Source organism: Apis florea, unplaced genomic scaffold (assembly GCF_048593485.1).
Source record: "Apis florea isolate Af1SG1 unplaced genomic scaffold, ASM4859348v1 contig_3170_pilon, whole genome shotgun sequence".
Classification (NCBI taxonomy): Eukaryota; Metazoa; Arthropoda; class Insecta; order Hymenoptera; family Apidae; genus Apis; species Apis florea.
In genome coordinates this window covers 194,741-213,029 of record NW_028256714.1, presented here as the reverse complement: position 1 = coordinate 213,029, position 18,289 = coordinate 194,741, and the positions used below count along the sequence as shown (strand labels likewise).

The following is an 18,289-nucleotide window of genomic DNA, read 5'->3' as shown; positions in this document are numbered from 1 at the left end:
GACGTATTTAACCAATTAACACACACACACACACATATACGCCACTTCCTACGCAATTAAGCGCTTTTTATGGTAACAAGGACGATTTAATAACGATAGAAATACGCGAATCCTTTCCAAAATGGGGATTTTCGGCATTCCCCGAGGAATTACAATTAGTCCTTAATAAGTAATTCGTATGGATCCATTGTATGTTAAGCAACGTGGTATTTGCATGCTGAAACCGTTATTTAATCGAAATTGAATCATGTGTCATGCATAACCTTCAAACGATTGCCTGACAACATGTAACTGTACGCCTGTGATAGAAATGTTATTTATACATATGTTTCGAGTCGTTACTTTGTCTTTCGACACTTTCTTTACTTAGAGTTTGAAAACCTTGAAGGAATGCGCGGATCGTTAAATTTACACCGTCGTTTGTCCTATCCTTGTTTACGAGAGAGTAAGACGAACGAACGTACGCATCAAGCATTCGAGTATGGCGAGTTTTAGATTTTCGGAAACTTGACCGTTATGCACTCGTTATATAGGAAATCGTATTACTCACTCTTGTCGTTTATATCCCGCCATTTTCTGCAAAAATTCATTTTTCCCAGCTCGACGAACGATCGACCATTTCCCAAGACAAAGTAGTTGAAGATCCTTCGAAAAGTTTTCCATATAAATCTGAAACAACGTTTTATTTATCGTCGAGATGTTCGTGATTCGAACGAAACGAACGACGAGACGATTACAACTACTGTATCAAAATGAATAGAAATTTTCCTTCTCGAATTCGACGTTACGATAATTGTAACGTATCTTTAATAATGCTTACTTACTACTTATTATTGAATTAGCTATTGTTCACGATACAAGCGTTTCGATATCAATTTTCTTTCGTAAAGATTGTACATACCGCATAAAATAATGTCTCCTCTGTCTCCTCGAATTTGTTCAATATACTATTAACAAACTAAAAGTTATCGCGAACACTTGTTGTTATCGAGCACGTACATATACGTCGCAACAAACGTCTATCGTTTGTTCGATTCGTTGAACAAAAAAAATCGCGACAATACGCGTGACGTTCGTACGCCATATTAGTTTGACACCGGTAAAACTTGCGCGCGCAGTGTTCAATTGCTAAAGCGAAGCTCGCAACGGCGGTATTTTTAAAAAGACGTATCGCACGATTCAAAGCAGAATTTTTATCTCAAATTGAAACGGAATGTTCGAAATTGAATTTCAATTTTACAATATAACGTTCCAACGTTTGTACACCGAAAAAATCGAAGGTTGGAATTTTGGTTAAATTTTTTTATTCGAAATCCTAAATTTAAATTATTTCTCGAATTCGAGAACTCGAATAGAAGAAGAACGAAATCACGTCACGAACGATCAGTAATAGTGTTCGAAAAAGATTGGACATATTTCATTGCAACTGGAGAAAAGTTCTCCATTTAGAATGCAATTGAAAAAACTGTTTCTAACGATTTTCACAATTACGCTTACGGTATCCGTGGACAAGTAGAAAGAAACCGTTTCTAAGGATGCAAAAGAAAGACTCGAATCCCCCGAACGGTTTTTGTGAACCGTGTGGCGGATGTTCATGTCGACTAGAAATAGCACGGATTTTTCAGGCGCCTGTTCCGCGAATCTTCCATGAACATGAGCATTCCGCCGGCTCCTCTCCTCCTCCTCCTCCTCCTCCCCCTGTCCCTTCCCCAGTGGCCGGAGAAATAAGTGACAAGAGTGACGGGCAAAAACCGATCCTTCCGTGGAATTATCTTTGCGGACACGTGAACACGTTGGTATCACGCACACGAATCGCGAAAGAAACGTGCGGTCGGTTGGTCTGCATCACGGTGAAAGAAGCTCGCGAAGACGATCCAAATCCGTTCTATCGCCGACTCTGGAAACGAGCTTGTCCGGCCAACAACAGAGAACGAAGAAGAGGCGATCGTCGCGTGAGATCTCCATTAATAATTCATGTAGCCGAGGATGCAACGCATTCTTCAACCTTTGAGAAAAAAGAGAAGACAGAATTTTAAGCGGTTACCGACGCCACTCTAGATGCGTGACATCGAACGTGCCGACTGGCGGCGTACAACACCCAGACGTAATTGTGATTTTGCGGCGTTACGACCTTCCGAAGGATTACGCCGATATATTTACGATCGTGTAAATAAAACATGGTAACCGGCCGTGATCTTGAGACAGGAGCAAGTTGGAAGGATCGTATCGAACGTTTTCGACTCGTGTGTATATATATATATACGTATCTCGGAAATCACCGTTCCATCCAATCTCTTTTGCTTCTTTCGTTCGATTTCGTTCGCCGATACGTTAATACGGACGCGATGTCACGCGCGTCTCTTTTCTCTTTTTATTCTCGCCGGATTTAGGACGAATTTGGAAGAAAATTTCGCGAGTATACAGAATAAGCGCGACGTTTTTGAAGTAAATGATGTTTAACACGAAATACCAGAAGATGATTGTTCGTTAATTTTAAAACGCGCGTTATAAAATAATAAATTGTTCTACCTTTATAACGTAAGGTTCTTTGCCGAAAGAAATCGAGAGAAAAAAGTCGAGTGTAATTCTCGACAATTGCAATGAGTATTCAACGCGTAACTGTACGAAAACGCGCGTACAGCAGATTTTAGAACGCTTAAATTGCAAACGATTCTATTTACCAGTCGCATCGCAACCTAACCGTTATGGTCGTTGACTTTTGCAATACCTTGCGAAAGACTCTTGCGGATGCAAATCGGTGCTAATACCGAATCTGTTATCTGACAAGTAGAGAGAAAAAAAAAGAAGAAAGAAAGAAAGAAAGAAAAGAAAAAGAAAAAAAGAAAAATTCCAGAAATTTCCACAGTTTCATCGATCGATGAAAGATAAAAAATGTCTAGACTCGATATTTCCTATCGAAAAGTAAACCGCGTAATTACAAGTTTAAGTTTAGAATAATTATCGACGCTCGTCGTATAAACAAAAGCATCGAAGATAGAAACGTAGAAGCAGACGACAAAATGATTAAAAAAAAAAAAAAAAAGGAAACAGCGGTGACAGGCACGAGAGAGATGAGAATTAACAGACGTGTACCAATTCCGCGAGAATCGGGATCTGGAAATTAGCGAGGCTCGAGCGAATCTCGAGAGCTGGGTCGCCGGCGTAAATCGAACGGCTCGACTCGCGCCGCCAGGCAATTTTCACGTGCGTCCGGCTAATTTTCAAGAAGCGAGTCGAGACCGCTTAGAAACGCCGGAGCGCCGGCGCCAGTTCCTCATCCTTTTCCTTTTCCTTCTTGGCGTGCTACTCGTTTTGCTCGCGGTACGCGCCAACCGGACCACTCTGCCATGTAGTTTACCATCTATTCCCGGACCCGAAGCGGCGTTACAACAACCTCCTTCCTTCTTGCTCGCTTGTCGTGCTCGCTTTTTCTTCTCTCCTCGCCTCCTGCGCCTCTCTTTCCCTCCTTCTTCCACCCCCCCTTTCTTTTCCTGCAAATACTAAAAAAAAAAAAAAAAAAAAAAAAAAGGAAAAAATAATCCTTCGCTAATTATACAGTCCGTCTGAAATTATATCGATACGACGGTGTCACTCGATAAGATAATCACCGTCTGTCTCCGCTTTTCCCCAAGGATCCCTCTCCACGCAGTCGATCGCGTGTCTTTCGATTCTCTTTCGATCCTCCTGCCTGCATTCGTTCGTTCGAACGCCAACTCGTTCCAATCGCCGCTTCTCGTCACTGCCATTCATTTTCACCGTTACAGTGGCGCCTCCCCTACCTTCTCTCTCAACCGTACCTTCTCTCCAACCGTTCCCCGATTTATCCTCCACACGCCATTAACCCCCCCCCTCCCCCCACCGTCCGATCGTTTAACGATCGCCGCCATCGCCGTGCCAATTTCGATTTTCGAAACATTTTACTCATCCAACTCGGCATCACGACTTTGCTACCTTCCCCGCGATCCCAACGAAAAATCCTCGTAGCGTAATCCTCGTTTTATCCTCGAAACTCGCGATATCGCTCGAATCATCGATCGAAATCTACTTATTACGAGTATGTAAATGATACCCGTTGGTTGGTTAAAACCGGGCAAAAAGTTACAAGTTTAAATATAGACGGAACGTAACGAAGGCCTTAATCTATCTTTGGCCACGAATGGTAATTGGCTAGACCGTGTATATCAAGCTTCGCGATAGATGCCTCGAGGATTTGCGGTGGTGGAGCGCGAGGAAACCATCACCGTCGCCATCATCATCATCATCATCATCATCATCATTATCTTCGAGCTCGGCATCGTCGTCATCATCATCTCGGCCACGTCCACGTCGGCCACGATGGGTCGAGCAAGAAACTCGAAAACCCGTTTCCTCCTCGTCTCTTCCACTTCTTCATCGCTACTCGCTGTCTCGCTGTATCGATCCCGTATCCGTCCTCTTCTTAAGGCCGACCGTAATACGCCGCACGCGCTACCTATATTTAGCACGAATTATTGTTCCGACCAGAATTTCTCCTCTATTATGTCGACCACTATCGGCGCCCGCTCGATGCGCAAGAAAATAATCATACCCGGCTGCGACGAGAGATGACACTCTGACTAACCGATCCGATTTGACCAGGTGTCGACGCGATGTCTCGATCCTTGAACGCGGAAACGGAAATCCGCGCGAACCTTATCAACCGTGGGAGAAGAGAGCGGCGAAAAGAAAGTAAGCTATTCGTCCTTCCTTCGACGATCCACGGAAGCGATTCGGATCGATCGTTCGAAAATTAACGGAACGCGCTGCTAGCCAGCCTCCTCCTCCTCCTCCGTTCTTTCCTTGACCTTTCCGCGAACAGTTAGAACGCGTACGCGTTGTCGAACGTTGCAAGACGGCCTAATTTCCACCATCGAAATGCTGGAAAATACGACGACTGTTCCTTCGAAGGGGGTCACTCTTACCAACCTCGAACAAAGAAATCGTCGTTCGTAAAGTTTCTTACTTTTCTTTTCTTTTTTTTTTCTTTCTCCTTATCTTCTTCTACGCAATTGCGAATATAGTATATATATATATATAGTGTATAGCGAAGGAACTTTGATTTCACGCGATCACGTGAACAAAGCGTTATTGATTGACTCGATGACGAATATATAATTCAAACATCTCGCATCTGTGCAAATCGATCGTATTTTCATGTCCGTTTATTACACCTCGTTTTATTAGTGTTGCGTGCGTCAGAAGGAAACGGAATATGGCGAGTTCGGAACAACGGCTTATTTTATCTTGGAATATTCAAAGGCAACGTATCTCAGGTGTTTCCCGTTGAACCACCTGCACCGTTTCTAAATATAAACGATAGAATTTAGACCTGTTTACAAACGTACATTATATCCCAAAAAAAAGTCGTTAAGAGCGAGAATACAGAGAGCTCGAGAATAGCAACGAAACGATTTATCTTCTCTCTCTCAACTCATCGAATTGGTTCGAGACGACGGTTTCGACGACGAATTTCTCCCGTTCCTTCGAGGCGTTCGTCGATAGTGAAATCGTCAATGACGCGATGCTATCGTGACCGTGATATATGTATATACATATATATCCATATATATATATATATATATATACACGTGTCCGCGAATAGTTGACCGTAGAGGCGTGCGCGAGACGGGTCGATTTTCTCTTTGGCAGACAGCTCTATTGACACTCAGGGCGCATCCATGCTCGCGTGTGCGCGCAACGGATTTAAACTTGCCCGCTTCTAATTACGCGCCGATATTTCCTAATCGGAGCACAATTTCACCGGCGCCAAGCGACGAGAGCTCTCCAACTTGGCTGCCTGCTCGTCCACGCTCACGCGCGCCAAAAAACAAGCGTATCGCGCCGCCGGAAAGCTTATAAATGCGGAGACGCCGTGGTTGACACCGGTTTCACCCTTGAAATTACGCTCGTTCGCCCAACGATTCGCGATTGTGCACCGGCCTTAAGGGAGAACAAACTGGACTGGGAACTGGGAGGGGGACTGGTTTTCTCCGTCCGAAGGAGAATAGTTTTCAGGCGTCGTCGGTCCGGCAAGTTGGAACGGGCAAAAATGAGAGGAAAGGGAGGGTGGGAGGGAGGGGAAGAGGGAGAGAGAGAGAGAGAGGAGGAGAGAGAGGAGGGGAGAGAGAGAGAGAGAGAGAGAGACGAGGAGCACGGTTGATTTTTTACCTTCGTGGCGACCTTGCCAGCCGAGCAAGGATCCTCGCGTTTATTGACCCCGACAGCCATTCTCCTCTTTGAGCCTGCTCGTTCTGCGTTCCGAGTGCATCCGAGTTGCTCTCGGACCGCTCCCTCCCGCTCGCTTATCTTCGTCTTCAGCTGATGCTTTCGAGAGGTAAACATCCTTCGGAAACGAGTATGGCTTCTTCTTATTCGCCCAGTGAGTCGTTTCAGTCGGTGAACTTGCTCGTTGCGCGACCACGTAATTTTCTTAGATATCTCCTTGCTCGGTGTAATCGTTTCTGAAAATCCGCTACCGTTTTGCTCGTCGCTTCGGACTACTGTTACCCGTTACGTACTCGATTAAAATGATAATGAAATCTGTCTCGTTGCGCCATTTTTTCTCCTTTTCTCTTTTTTTCCTTTTTTTTTGTTCGTTCCTCTTTCCCCCATGATCGCGCCATTAACGCGAACCATCATCGCGCGTACGTGTACGTTGCATCCGTACTCGTTTACAATCGGCTCGCAATCGGCTCGCATTAAGATTACGTTACATTTATAGCAGAGGTGTAAACGACTCGTGTCAAGATTCAATCCCCCTCTTTCCCTCTCCTTTCCCCCTCCTTTAATCAACGAGCGAGTACACGCTCTCGTTGATATTTACGATTCGATTTCGTCTCGTCTACCGATTTATTTTTAATCGATGTGATCTCTCTCGAAATAAGTTTCGCGTGTCGTTACGCGTGACTTTTTACGCGCAAAATCGCCGAAAGATCGATTGGCGCACCGTCTTCAACACGAATCGAATCATAGCGTGATGGTGGTGGTGGTGGTGGTGGTCGTCGTCGTCGTCGTTCCCCGTAGTAGATATATCTACTATCACGCGGTCGTACCACGGTTCCACCGTTCGATCGACCCCCCCACGCGCCAATCGTAAAAACCTGTGAAAGTGGGCATAATTCACTTCCGAATAACGATATTCGCTTTCGAAAAAATTTCGTTTCGAGTGGATGGCGTCGCGCATTTTTTTTTCTTTTTTTTTCTTCTTTTTTCTTTCTCTCTCTTTCTCTCTCTCTCTCTCTCTCTCTCTCTCTCTCTCTTTCTCTCCTTCCTTCGCGCGCGAAAATCGCCAAGTGTAACGCGCGAAAGCGGCCAAGTTTCGCCGAGACCGAATAAGCCACAGTCTGGGAAAACCTGCGTCTCGACGAAGGTTTCGCCGGGATAAGTTTCATATTCGAAAGAAAGAAAAGAAAAAGGGGAAGGATACTTTTTACGTTTCATCCATACGTATTATATTATCAGAAATTCCGTGCAGGATGATTAATGCGATTTCTCTTCCGATAGTTGCAGCCGATGGTGGCGCGATGTAACGGTAAAATTAAAAATTTTAGCTCGAGGTATCGGAGGGAAATTAAGCAAATTGGCGCGATTGCATCGATGATCGGAAAACCTGGATGGATTAAACGTTAAATGTAAATGTTCCGTCGTACTTCGGATACGGTCCGCAGCGCCATATTCGATTCGCATGAATCATACGATGAGTTATCGCTCGCGACTCTCTCGATTGTAAATTCTCGATCGTACAAAAGCCGTGTGACCGTTGCGTCAAGGTCGCGCACGCTGAATAAAGGAACCGATCGCGTATCGATCGAATCCTGCCTCCATCGACCCTCCTCCTCCTCCTCCTCCTCCTCCTCTTCGACCGCGCCAACGGTCCGTTCCCGATTTCGACAGGGTCTCGGTTTACTTAGCTTTTTGCTAATCAAGCTCGTTTCGTCCGAACTCGCTTCGTACCGCTTCGCCACTCCACGACGCGTGGACACTCGGCGTTTCTTCCGAGCCGGCCACGAGTTATATTCGCGTATATAACTATGTCTCTCTCTCTCTCTCTCAAGAGAGAGAGAGAAGAAGAAGAAGAAGGATAGCGTCGCGTTTTTTCCACCGTTCCATTCCTCGGGCTTCGTTACACGGATTACACGATCCTCGATCGCACCGAACGCACTCGTTTCTGGTCTAACAATAAAAAGATTCCCCCCTCGAGAGAAATTACCGCGTTCCCGTTATCCGATCGGATACCGATCGAGCGTAGTTACGATGCTCGCTGCGATCGCCCCGACGTTTAACGTCGTTTTTCTTCTTTTTTTTCGACGCGACCGAGGACGACGATCGTTAAAGAGTCCACCCGAAGAGAGAATCTGGAACGTCGATTGTTCCTCGATGCGATTCGCTGTCGTGTTGTACGAAATTTTTCGATACGTTTCGAAAAATTCTTAAATAAAAGTGCATCGTGCATATGAAAATCGAACGCTTTGCTTTCGCGGCCATCTATTCTTAGATAGTTTATATAGAGGGAAAAGTAACAGTTTGTGAAATCGACTGTTATTTACGAAAGATGTTTTCTCACGATGCTTTTTTCTCTTTCTCTCTTTATCTCTCTCATTATTCGTTATTGCACGCTGTTAAAAAGTGCAGTATCGATTTCGAGGTCACTCGCTAATTACAATGCAGATATTAGACACGGTGTACGTCGCGTTGTGTACTTTGAACCGATCTCTCGATTTCGCAGATTTCGTTTCGCGACACGTACGATATTCGTTTCGAATATACGCGGAATACGAGGAACACGTAGCAGAATTATCGTATCGATCGTCGTCGTTCCCCTCGACTCCTCTACAGTTATTGCCGCTACAGTAATTGTAGCGAGACGCGTCGAATGAAATTTCGCTATATGCAATCGCGTCTCCCGTAGAAAACTCGTCGAAGAAAATTTCGTCGAGTTTGTTCGTCGAGGTGTATCGCGGTTTCTTAATGTTTCCGCTAATTGTAGCCACAATCGCTATCTTCGTTCTAGAAATATCGAGCAAAGGTTACATAATAAACACGCGAACGGAAAGCTGCACAACTACTCGGCATTCCTCGACTCTCCATGTTTGCTTCTCATTCGGAAATCAATGGCCTTACATTTTGCGCCTTATATTACGCTTATTCGAGCTGCGCTCATCTGTCGGCTGACTGACTTCTCGATCGCGCTTCTTTTTCGCGCTACCTGCAATGTGCATCCTTCTCCACGTGTGTTTCGTGTTTACCAACGTGTGGTCACGTGTGGTCAACGAGCAACACGAGAAATTATATAATCCTCGCTCCTCGATCACGTTGATAAACAATAGCCCTTTCTTTCTTTCCGACACGTTGCCCAACACCGCCGCAATCTCCTCTCCCCACCCAATTTTTTCAACCTTTTTCTCCGTGAACGAGAACGTTCGCATAACGATAATAACGAATTATCCTTCGACTATCGTTTCGTTACTGGTTATTGGTTCGCGTGTGTCAATCGGCCGAATGCAAGCCGATTATAATATGTAATAAGTATATATTCCTGGAAACGTGGAATATATAATTAAACAACGTAAGCAACCGATGCGGATCGTAACGAGTTTCGCGTGCACTCGTGTAAACGAGCAAACGGATTACACGGATGTACGGATGGGGTATTCGACGGATATAGAGAGAGAGAGAGAGAGAGAGAGAGAGAGAGAGAGAGAGAGAGAGAGAGAGAGAGAGAGTAAACTCGTAGGATTTATCGATCGAGCAAATGCGTTTCGCGTGTCTAGGTGTAGGTTCGTTCGGTGAAAGTTCGCGGCAGATCTTCGTGCCACGTTTCTCGTGCCTCGATATAGTTTCGTTTTCACGCCTCGAAAGTTTAAACGGAGAAATGAGAGAAAATGAGCGAGCGAACGTACGTTGTTTCCAGGTCTGATGATGGAATCCGAGAAGAAGATCTTCGAGATGATGAACAAGAAGGCCGCCATGTCGAAATATTGGATGCCGCTCGTCTGGGCGACGAATATCATCAACAGGGCGAGGAGGGAAGCGTTGATAACCAGCGACCAAGTGGTGCAAACCCTTCTCGTCGAGTTGAGCGACATCCGGAAGAGGCTTGGCGCGCTAATCGGTTACGACACCGTATGCGTCCCCCTCGTCTACACTCAGGTAAGTGTCGCGATATTGCGACGGTCCAGAAACAAACCAGCCGGCAGTGTCAATGTTACGCGAACACCCAATTTTCAGAAGCGATCGTTTGCCAACTCGACATATTCCTACGCGTGAAATTTTACGTGTATAATTCAATAGACGACAGAGCTTAGAAAAAGTGTTCTCCCCTCCCAGCGACCGAGGATCGGAGTCAAAGTCAAGATTCGATCATGCCGCGTGTTTCGAGTCTCATTGAGAAATATCGTTAAGAAGCCGGGTAATTGCGATGACGGCGTTTATCGTCATTGAGAAATACCGACGATGTTTTAACATCGAACATCTTCATTCCGTGCCTATTCTCATCGTTAGCCTGCCTCCCGTCTCTCTCTCTCTCTCTCTCTCTCCCGTCTGATACTGTTGACAGCGTACTCTTAGAAGTAGGAATTGCGTAACTCTTAATTCCGTTGTTAGCTTTACAATAACCACGTTTTCTCTCCCGTTCCCCCCTCTCCAATCTAAAGTTTTTCTCCAATGGACAATCTCTCCCGTATCTTTCCGACTCTTCCAACCGCGTTCGTTCCACGCTTATCTTCACGCGAGAGTACGAACAATCGCGCTTCGACACGTTCGGCGTTAAGGGGATACGGCCGTTTCTTCGAACGGTGTATTTCGATTTGACCACGGTTGAGCAGTTTCCATTGCAGTTCGGAGTTAACGAGCCGAGAGCCGAGGCGGCAGCCTCGATCATTAGAAAGTACGTCATCATCACCTGGTTGCAACGCGTCGATATCACCGCGTCCCTCTACTCGGCGCGTCATCTCTACTCGATCGGCCGTCGGCTGGAACGAAAGAAAGAAAGAAAGAAAGAGAGTTAGGAGAGTCGGCGGATCGATCTTCCGTTCCACGCTCGAGGCGGCCACAACGTGACGGCCGCCCGCGCCTGTTTATTCAGTTCGAAGGACTCGATTCGTCGCGGCGCAACAACAAAATGGATCCATTCTTGGAAAGATGTTTCGCATTCGCAATTAGCCGGCACGTATGCATTGTGCAACGTTTAATTGCTCATCAGCTAACGTCCCTAATTGTCGGGCCGCGGACGCCATCATTTTCGCGGTATTAAACAGCTATTCGCCACGTAATCTCGGTTGTACGTGACCGATGCTTGGAACACGATCTTTGTCCAGTCTCGATAAATTATTGGACACCGAAGGAATTCTCGAAAAAGAATGGCTAACAATAAACGTTCGAATCGCGAAAAGCGCGACGAGCGGCATCGAGTCAGTCACGGTCGAGATTACGCGGCGGCGAAAAGAAGGAAGGGAAAAGGAAAAAGAGGAGAAAAAAAAAAAAAAAAAATAATCGGTCGTCGAGCAAGATCGCGTCATCCATCCGTGGGACGTGTTACAAAGGATAACGTAATAAATTTACAGCGATCAACGTCGTCGAGCAAAAGCGAAGAAATTTCGCGAGTATCGATCGCTCATATCGTTAAATAAATTTCGTTTCTTATTCGTGTCTCTTCTCGTAAATTATACACATACACACACACACACACACACACACACACACATACACAAATATAAATATATAGGTAATGAAACTCGATGGATAATTTGACGTCAATTTATCGATCAGTCGGTTGGAAAATGGAGCGCGATCGCGAGGCGAGGGAAACGCCGTTTCATTACGGAGATTCGCGAGAGATAAATGCTCGGTGGGATTGCTTCGAATTAGCGAAAATAAGGAGGAGGAGCAGGAGAAGGAGGAGTAGGAGGAAGAGTTCAGGAAGAGTCGGTCGGCAATTATTATTCTCCTCTAGTGTTTTCGTTTTCGTGACGAAACGGAACCGCGACGAGCAGTTTCGCGAAAAGAGTGCGATCTCGTGAAATAGGGGGCTGCGTTGAAATATCGTACGAAACACGTTTCCAGATAGGTTGGCGCGCGCGATTCAAGAGAGCACGGTTGCACGGTCAAGGACGATAATGTGTCGCGTCATCGATACGAAGGAAACAATTCTCCTCGGATTTGATCGAAGCGTGAAGATATATAAAGATACCGTCGATCGCTTCTTCTTCTTCTTCTTCTCCTTCCTCTCCTCCTTCTTCTTCTTCTTATTACTGTTATCGAGCGGTAAGGAGGCTTTGCATAAAGCATCGTTTCCTGGCGGCCTTCGATGAGAAAGGTAGCGCGCGCTCTTGATAACCTTGATACGCTTTCGTTCGAACCTGTTCGCTCGCGCGTTTCGTATACGTCACTTTTGTACGCGTGGGGAGGTATTTGGAGGGAGAAAAAGAAGTAATGGGGAAAACGGATGGATAGCGGATTTCGTTCAAAATTAATGCGCACCGCGTTCGATGGTTCAGGGAACGTTTCACCTCTTTGTCCCGTTTCGTCGGGATGATCGCGCCCGATGATTTTTCCGCGTACTCGATACGAGAACCGCGTGATATTTTCTTCTTTTCTTACGATCATCGCCGTTAAATGCGTACTTCCATCTCGTTGGCTCCGCGCGAACAATGTAATGCGCATCTCGCGCAAAAAAGTGTGAAAATAAAGGGAAGAGAAGAAAGTAGCTCTGAAACAAGCTGATATTTATAGCGATGCGAAGGAACGTCGGGACGATACGTCTCGCCTCGTGTCGATCGGTTTTATCCGTCCCTCCTCGGTACGCGCAGAAAGTGTACACGAGCGTGCACACGTTCCAAGAATCGAACAAAGTGATGCAACCAAGCGATGCTTGTCTATAAATTTCTGTCGTTTAATTTACTTGTCCAATCCGCAATCTCGCGCCGAGTAAATTTAATTAACGAATCGTAATGGAAAGTCGTTTATATTTTTTATTTTCCTCTTTGTATCGCGAAATTAATGACAATTTTATTTTCCCAATTACGAGAGTCGTCGACATAACGTGGTTTTTAGGGTCACGGCATTCAACGGTTACGATCGGCCGAGTTTGATCGTCGTTTATTTGCGTTTTTTTTTTTTTTTTTTAGGTGGTCACGCTATCGTTGTACGCGTATTTCTTCTCCGCCTTGCTCGGCAGACAATTTATCGAGCGAACCGACGTCGGAGGCGGGAAATACGAGGAGCCCGACATGTATTTCCCATTTTTCACGGCTTTGCAGGTAAAGAAAGAAAAAAAGGAAAAAAGAAAAGAGAAAAAAAGAAAAAGATACTCGCAAAAATTTCATATCCGTGGACGAAATATCGTTTCTTAAAAAAAAAAAGAAAAAAAAATCTTCGCTTTCGGTCCCCATTAACACATTCGATCGATTGAATCGATATACCTACGACGAGTTTTAAACGATATTTCGTACAACGCATTTCGTGACGTTTTCCTCTATCCGTTTTCCGTTTCGTTTCAGTTTTGCTTTTACGTGGGCTGGTTGAAAGTCGCCGAGGTATTGATCAATCCTTTCGGCGAGGACGACGATGATATCGAGCTAAATTGGCTGATAGATCGTCACATCAAGGTATATATATACATATATATACATATACCACTTTTTTCAACAAATTCTCTCTCTCTCTCTCTCTCGAAAACGAAGGTTGGCGAAATCGAATTGAAATCGAAATTCGAAAATCGTATCGCGTCGCAAGATATTCGTTGCATTTGTTCATTCGTTCCCTGTTATTTCTCTTTGCAACAGGCCGGATACATGATCGTGGACGAAATGCACGAGGAGCATCCGGAATTGTTGAAAGATCAATATTGGGACGAGGTGGTGCCGAAAGATCTACCGTACACGGTGGCGAGCGAGCAGTATCGAAGGGAGGAGCCGAAGGGTTCGGCGGAGCATTACAAGGTGAAAGACAGCGATGCTCTGTACGCGAACGTGATGCTGGGCACGCAGATACACAACCACGTGCAGCATCGAAAGACCCACCAGGACGACATGTACGCCGATTACGTAAGTGCGCGTCATCGAACTCGACGAAACCCTCGACGTGGTCGCCGCGCGCGCGTCCTTTTCCTTCTCTTTCTTCTCCCCCTCTCGAGAAAGGGGGCAAAATTTCGACGAAATTTCGTTATCGTTGTTGTCGTTATTATTTTTTTTTCTTTTTCCTTTCCTTCCTTCGCAGGAAAGCGTGGACACACCGTTGGTCGAGCGAAGGAAAAATTGGCTACAAAGGCAAATCACCAGGATGGGATCCGTGCGTAGCTCTTCGACCACGTACAGCAGCGGCGGTGGTTTTTTCTCTAGAAATCGTCACAACAGCGTTTACAGCAGCCCCGAGACAGGAGGTTTACCACAGACCAACAATCCCAATCTCAAGATGTCCCTGTACGATCGGCTGGTAGGGAGAAAAAGTATACGAAGTCAAAGAATGGGTCGACAAGGCAAGTGTTCCTCCCCTCCCCCGAGTTTGGTTAATCGAAATCGAATAAAAAAAAAGTGTGTATATATATATATACACACGTATTATCCAGAAGAAATTTCTGGATAAACGCGCGATTAAACGCGGTTACTCGCGATCGTACGGCCGCGATAGTTTTGAAATAACGTTCATTGTAACACAACGATCGATGATTGATTTCGATTGATGCTATTTAAACGGTAATGATGCAATCTTACGTAACGCTCGTACGTTAACAGGATCTGTAACTCGAATGAATTAACGTTTACGTATCGGTCGACGATACACTACTACTATCCACCGCGAAATCAAAGTTCGAAAGAAAATCGTGGAAAAAAGGGTGGAGATCGAGGAAGAATCGAGAAAGAGCGCGCGTCAAATAAAAGAAAAAAAAGGAAAATAAAACGATCGGATATCGACGGGATCGATAACGGATATTTCCTAAGCTTGGAATAGCCGAGGAATAGCGTTCCCCAAAGTGTCGCGAGAGGAAAAAAAAAAAAAAAAGAAAACTTTCGACGAAAGTGTCGCGAACGTTCGATGCGTGGCGCGCGCGCGATTACGCAACGAGTAACCTTGTGTAATCGGAACAATTTCCGTAATTGCGGAATCGCGGTTCTCGAAGAAAGAAAAAAAAAAAAAAAAAAAGAAAACTTTCCTCCGAGACCTTGCGCCTCTTTCTCCTTTCGTCGAATTCTTTTAAATTAGCGGAAGTTTCGCGTAATTCGCGTCCAAATCTTTTCGTCTTCGATTTAGAAAGAAAAAAAAAAAAAAAAAAAGAAAGAAAGAAAGAGACGACGATCCGAGAACGGAATCCCTGATCTTTTCCTTTTTTTTTCTTTCTTTCCAGGTACGATGACGAAACTGAACACGGTGCCCGTCTCGTTGAAGAACCGTCCCCGCATCCCGACCCCGGACGTGACGAAGGAGGTGGTGGATCGGGAGCAGAGATTGGCGTTGTCGGCCACGAACGCGGCCAACATCGGCGCCGGCGTGGTCGGGGTGATACCCGCCAACGGCCACTACCCCACCGACCTGCCCGTGGTCCAGGTGGTGCTCTCCCCGATCCAAGAGGCGGAGGGGACCCCGGTGACGGGGAAGTCGGGGGCGGCGGCGTTGGCGCAGGCGGTCCTCTCCCCGACGTTGACGAGCGCGGGCCTGGTCGCCCCCGTCACCCTGACCCCGGTCACCGTCTCCCAATTGACGCAGCTCGGCCTGGTCACGACCACGTCCGCGTCCATGATCAAGTCGACGGGGCAGGGCAGCGGGGGGGTGGCGGCGACCCTGACCGAGGTGAACAGCAGCGAGGAGGAGGGGTCGGGTAGCGGGAGCAGCAGGAGCGGGAGCATCGGGGGCCAGGAGGAGCGGTGCACGCCGTTGATCAGCCAGGACAGGGGCACACCCCTGATCGGGGGGGAGAGCGGGAGCCAGGCGGGCAGCAACGGTAGCTCGCCAACGTTCGACAGCTACAACGACCGCTCCCCCATCCTGATGAACCCGGAGAAGCTGAGCTACGTGGTGGCGAGCGGCCAGGACGCGGGCAGGGTGGACCCGCGCGGCAGGCGGTCGGCCTCGTTGCCGGGCCCGCCCCTCGTCCAGTCGAGGGAGGACAGGAGCATGTCCCTCCCGCAGTCGCCGGGCCTTCAGCCGAGGGAGAATCGAGCCGCCTCGGTGTCGAGCGGAGCGGAGCAGGTGGACAGCCTGGTGGCGCGCGTCGTCGCCCTTCCGTCCAGGGGGGGAGAGGCCAGACCGAGGACCAACAGCGTCGGCCACGACGCTCTCTGCGCGCCGCTTGCGAGCCATCGCGGCCAGGATCCATCCATCAGAAAGATCAGCAGCGTGTCCTGCACGAACGCGTCCCTTTCCGCCGGCGTATTAGCGACGAGTGCGGCGGCCACCGCCGTCATATCGGCCACACCCCCACACTCCAACAGTAAAAGGGGAGAGGTGTACGTTTGATCGGGAAAGAAAGAAAGAAAGAAAGAAAAATCTACGATTCGTGATCGATATCGATCGGCGCGCGAGCGGTTCGCTCGCGTCTATGCCCGAAATCCGACTCCGTCCGTCATCGCGACGATGTGACTCGGCGCGTTTCCTCTCTCTCTCTCTCTCTCTCTCTCCCCCTTTCTCTCTCTATCTCTATCTCTCGCTTGTCTCGCTGTGAGAGTAGGAAGTAATTTTCGCGCGATAACGCGCGTGAAGCGATAATGCATTCTTTTCTCTCTCTCTCTCTCTCTCTCTCTCTCACACGTTCGACCGAGGTCCCCGAGCGATCGTCCAACTCGTCGCGCTCGCTCACCTGTAAATAATAATAATAATAATAATAATAATAATACTTGATCTTAATTTATATAAACGATCCACTCGTCGATCCAGCGTGCGACGATTAGTCCCTTGACCTTGATCGTATCTCGACGCGTTATATCGACGTAACGGGATCGAATTCGTTCGCGTCCACGTTTATTGTACGCGGAAATCGCATTTCTCCCCACTTTTATCCGTATTTATGTATGTGCAATAACGAGCGGTAACGAGCGGTCGACGCTCGTAATCTACCTTACGAAAACCGCGTTCGTTCCCGAGTTTTTTTTAGATTAGAATATCTATCTCGTTCACGCGATGCACGGGCGAAAAGAATGGATATACGTGTTCGAACGCGATATGCAAAACACCGTGCTCGCACCGTGCGATGATACGAGACCACGATTTCGAGCGTATCGCCTTCATCATTTTTCTCGAGACGCCGCGTAGCGTAGAGAAATCTCGAGTCTCGAGGTGTAGAGAAAAGCGAATGGCCGAGACGAGACCCGACCCGACGTTTTTTTTTTTTTTTTCGCCACGATTTTCGTTCGTCGAATCGTCGGTGGATGAAAGATTTTTCTTTGTTTTTCTTCTTACTCCTTCCTTCTCTCTCTCTCTCTCTCTCTCTCTCTCTCTCTCTCTCGCGCCGAATTTGTATTTACAACGCGACAAGACGGTCGATCGAGCATCGGGTTTGCTCGCGATGATCGGCAGAGGAAATCGGCGTCGGGTTCGGCTCCTGTTGCGAGCTGAGTGCAACGAGTGACGAGTGCATGAATATATACGCGTGTGCACGAATATATATACGCAAACGTTTGCCATATTTGCCATACTCTTTGCGGCGCGAGAGCAATTGCGATCCTTCCAAGTGGCTCGAGTTGCGCAACGATTCTTCTTCTTTCTCGTTCGGTTCGCCACGAGATCTTCACCATTATTATTATTATTATTATTATTATTATTATTGTTATTACTATTATTATTCCACGATCGTTAGAAATTATTATATTGAGTTAAGTTTTTTTTATCTGTACGCTCGTAAATTCGTGCGCGCGTGAGGGCGGGAGGGGGGAGCAAGTGCGAATATCGAATGATGCGATCGAAGGAGGAACTCGATCGAAAAAGGAGAGAAAAAAAAAAAAAAAAAAAAAAGAAAATAGGGAACGAAAACGATTGAATTTAGATTTATTTTATATCGCGTTATCGCGCGACAGCTCAAGTACTTATTTTTCTGTAAACGTCGTCGTTGATAGATCGCTTAATTACATATATATATATATATAAAATTCGGTGTACATGAAGGATGATTCCGGCCATCGAGCCAACGTACGTGTACATAATAGAGCAATTAAGTTAAGGTTATTATTTGGTGTATGAGATTATGAACATGCTCAATGCCAATGCTCGACGCGCGATACTTGTTATTATCGAATGCGTTTCGATCGTCGATGCGAACGACGAGCATCGTCTTTTGTTTTATCCG

General features: G+C 46.6%; 2 protein-coding genes across 4 annotated transcripts in view; one reads left to right on the top strand and one right to left on the bottom strand.

Moving 5' to 3' along the window:
• Best2 (bestrophin family protein) overlaps positions 1-16,615 on the top strand; it is a 37,176-nt gene extending 20,561 nt beyond the window's left edge. The window contains exons 5-10 of the mRNA XM_086909881.1: positions 9,929-10,167; positions 13,143-13,274; positions 13,515-13,622; positions 13,800-14,060; positions 14,233-14,491; positions 15,359-16,615. Coding sequence (XP_086766007.1) covers positions 9,929-10,167; positions 13,143-13,274; positions 13,515-13,622; positions 13,800-14,060; positions 14,233-14,491; positions 15,359-16,467 — 2,108 coding nt within the window. The 3' untranslated portion in view covers positions 16,468-16,615. The remainder of the gene's footprint in view (positions 1-9,928; positions 10,168-13,142; positions 13,275-13,514; positions 13,623-13,799; positions 14,061-14,232; positions 14,492-15,358) is intronic.
• Positions 1-18,289, bottom strand: part of LOC147657324 (uncharacterized) — a 231,195-nt gene that overhangs the window by 90,396 nt on the left and 122,510 nt on the right. For 2 of the 3 annotated variants that reach the window (XM_086909904.1, XM_086909900.1), the window contains exon 3: positions 551-669. In XM_086909904.1, the coding sequence (XP_086766030.1) occupies positions 551-669 (119 nt within the window). Of the gene's footprint in view, positions 1-550; positions 670-901; positions 1,099-18,289 lie in introns of those variants that run through there. The other variant, XM_086909901.1, reaches the window with a different exon arrangement.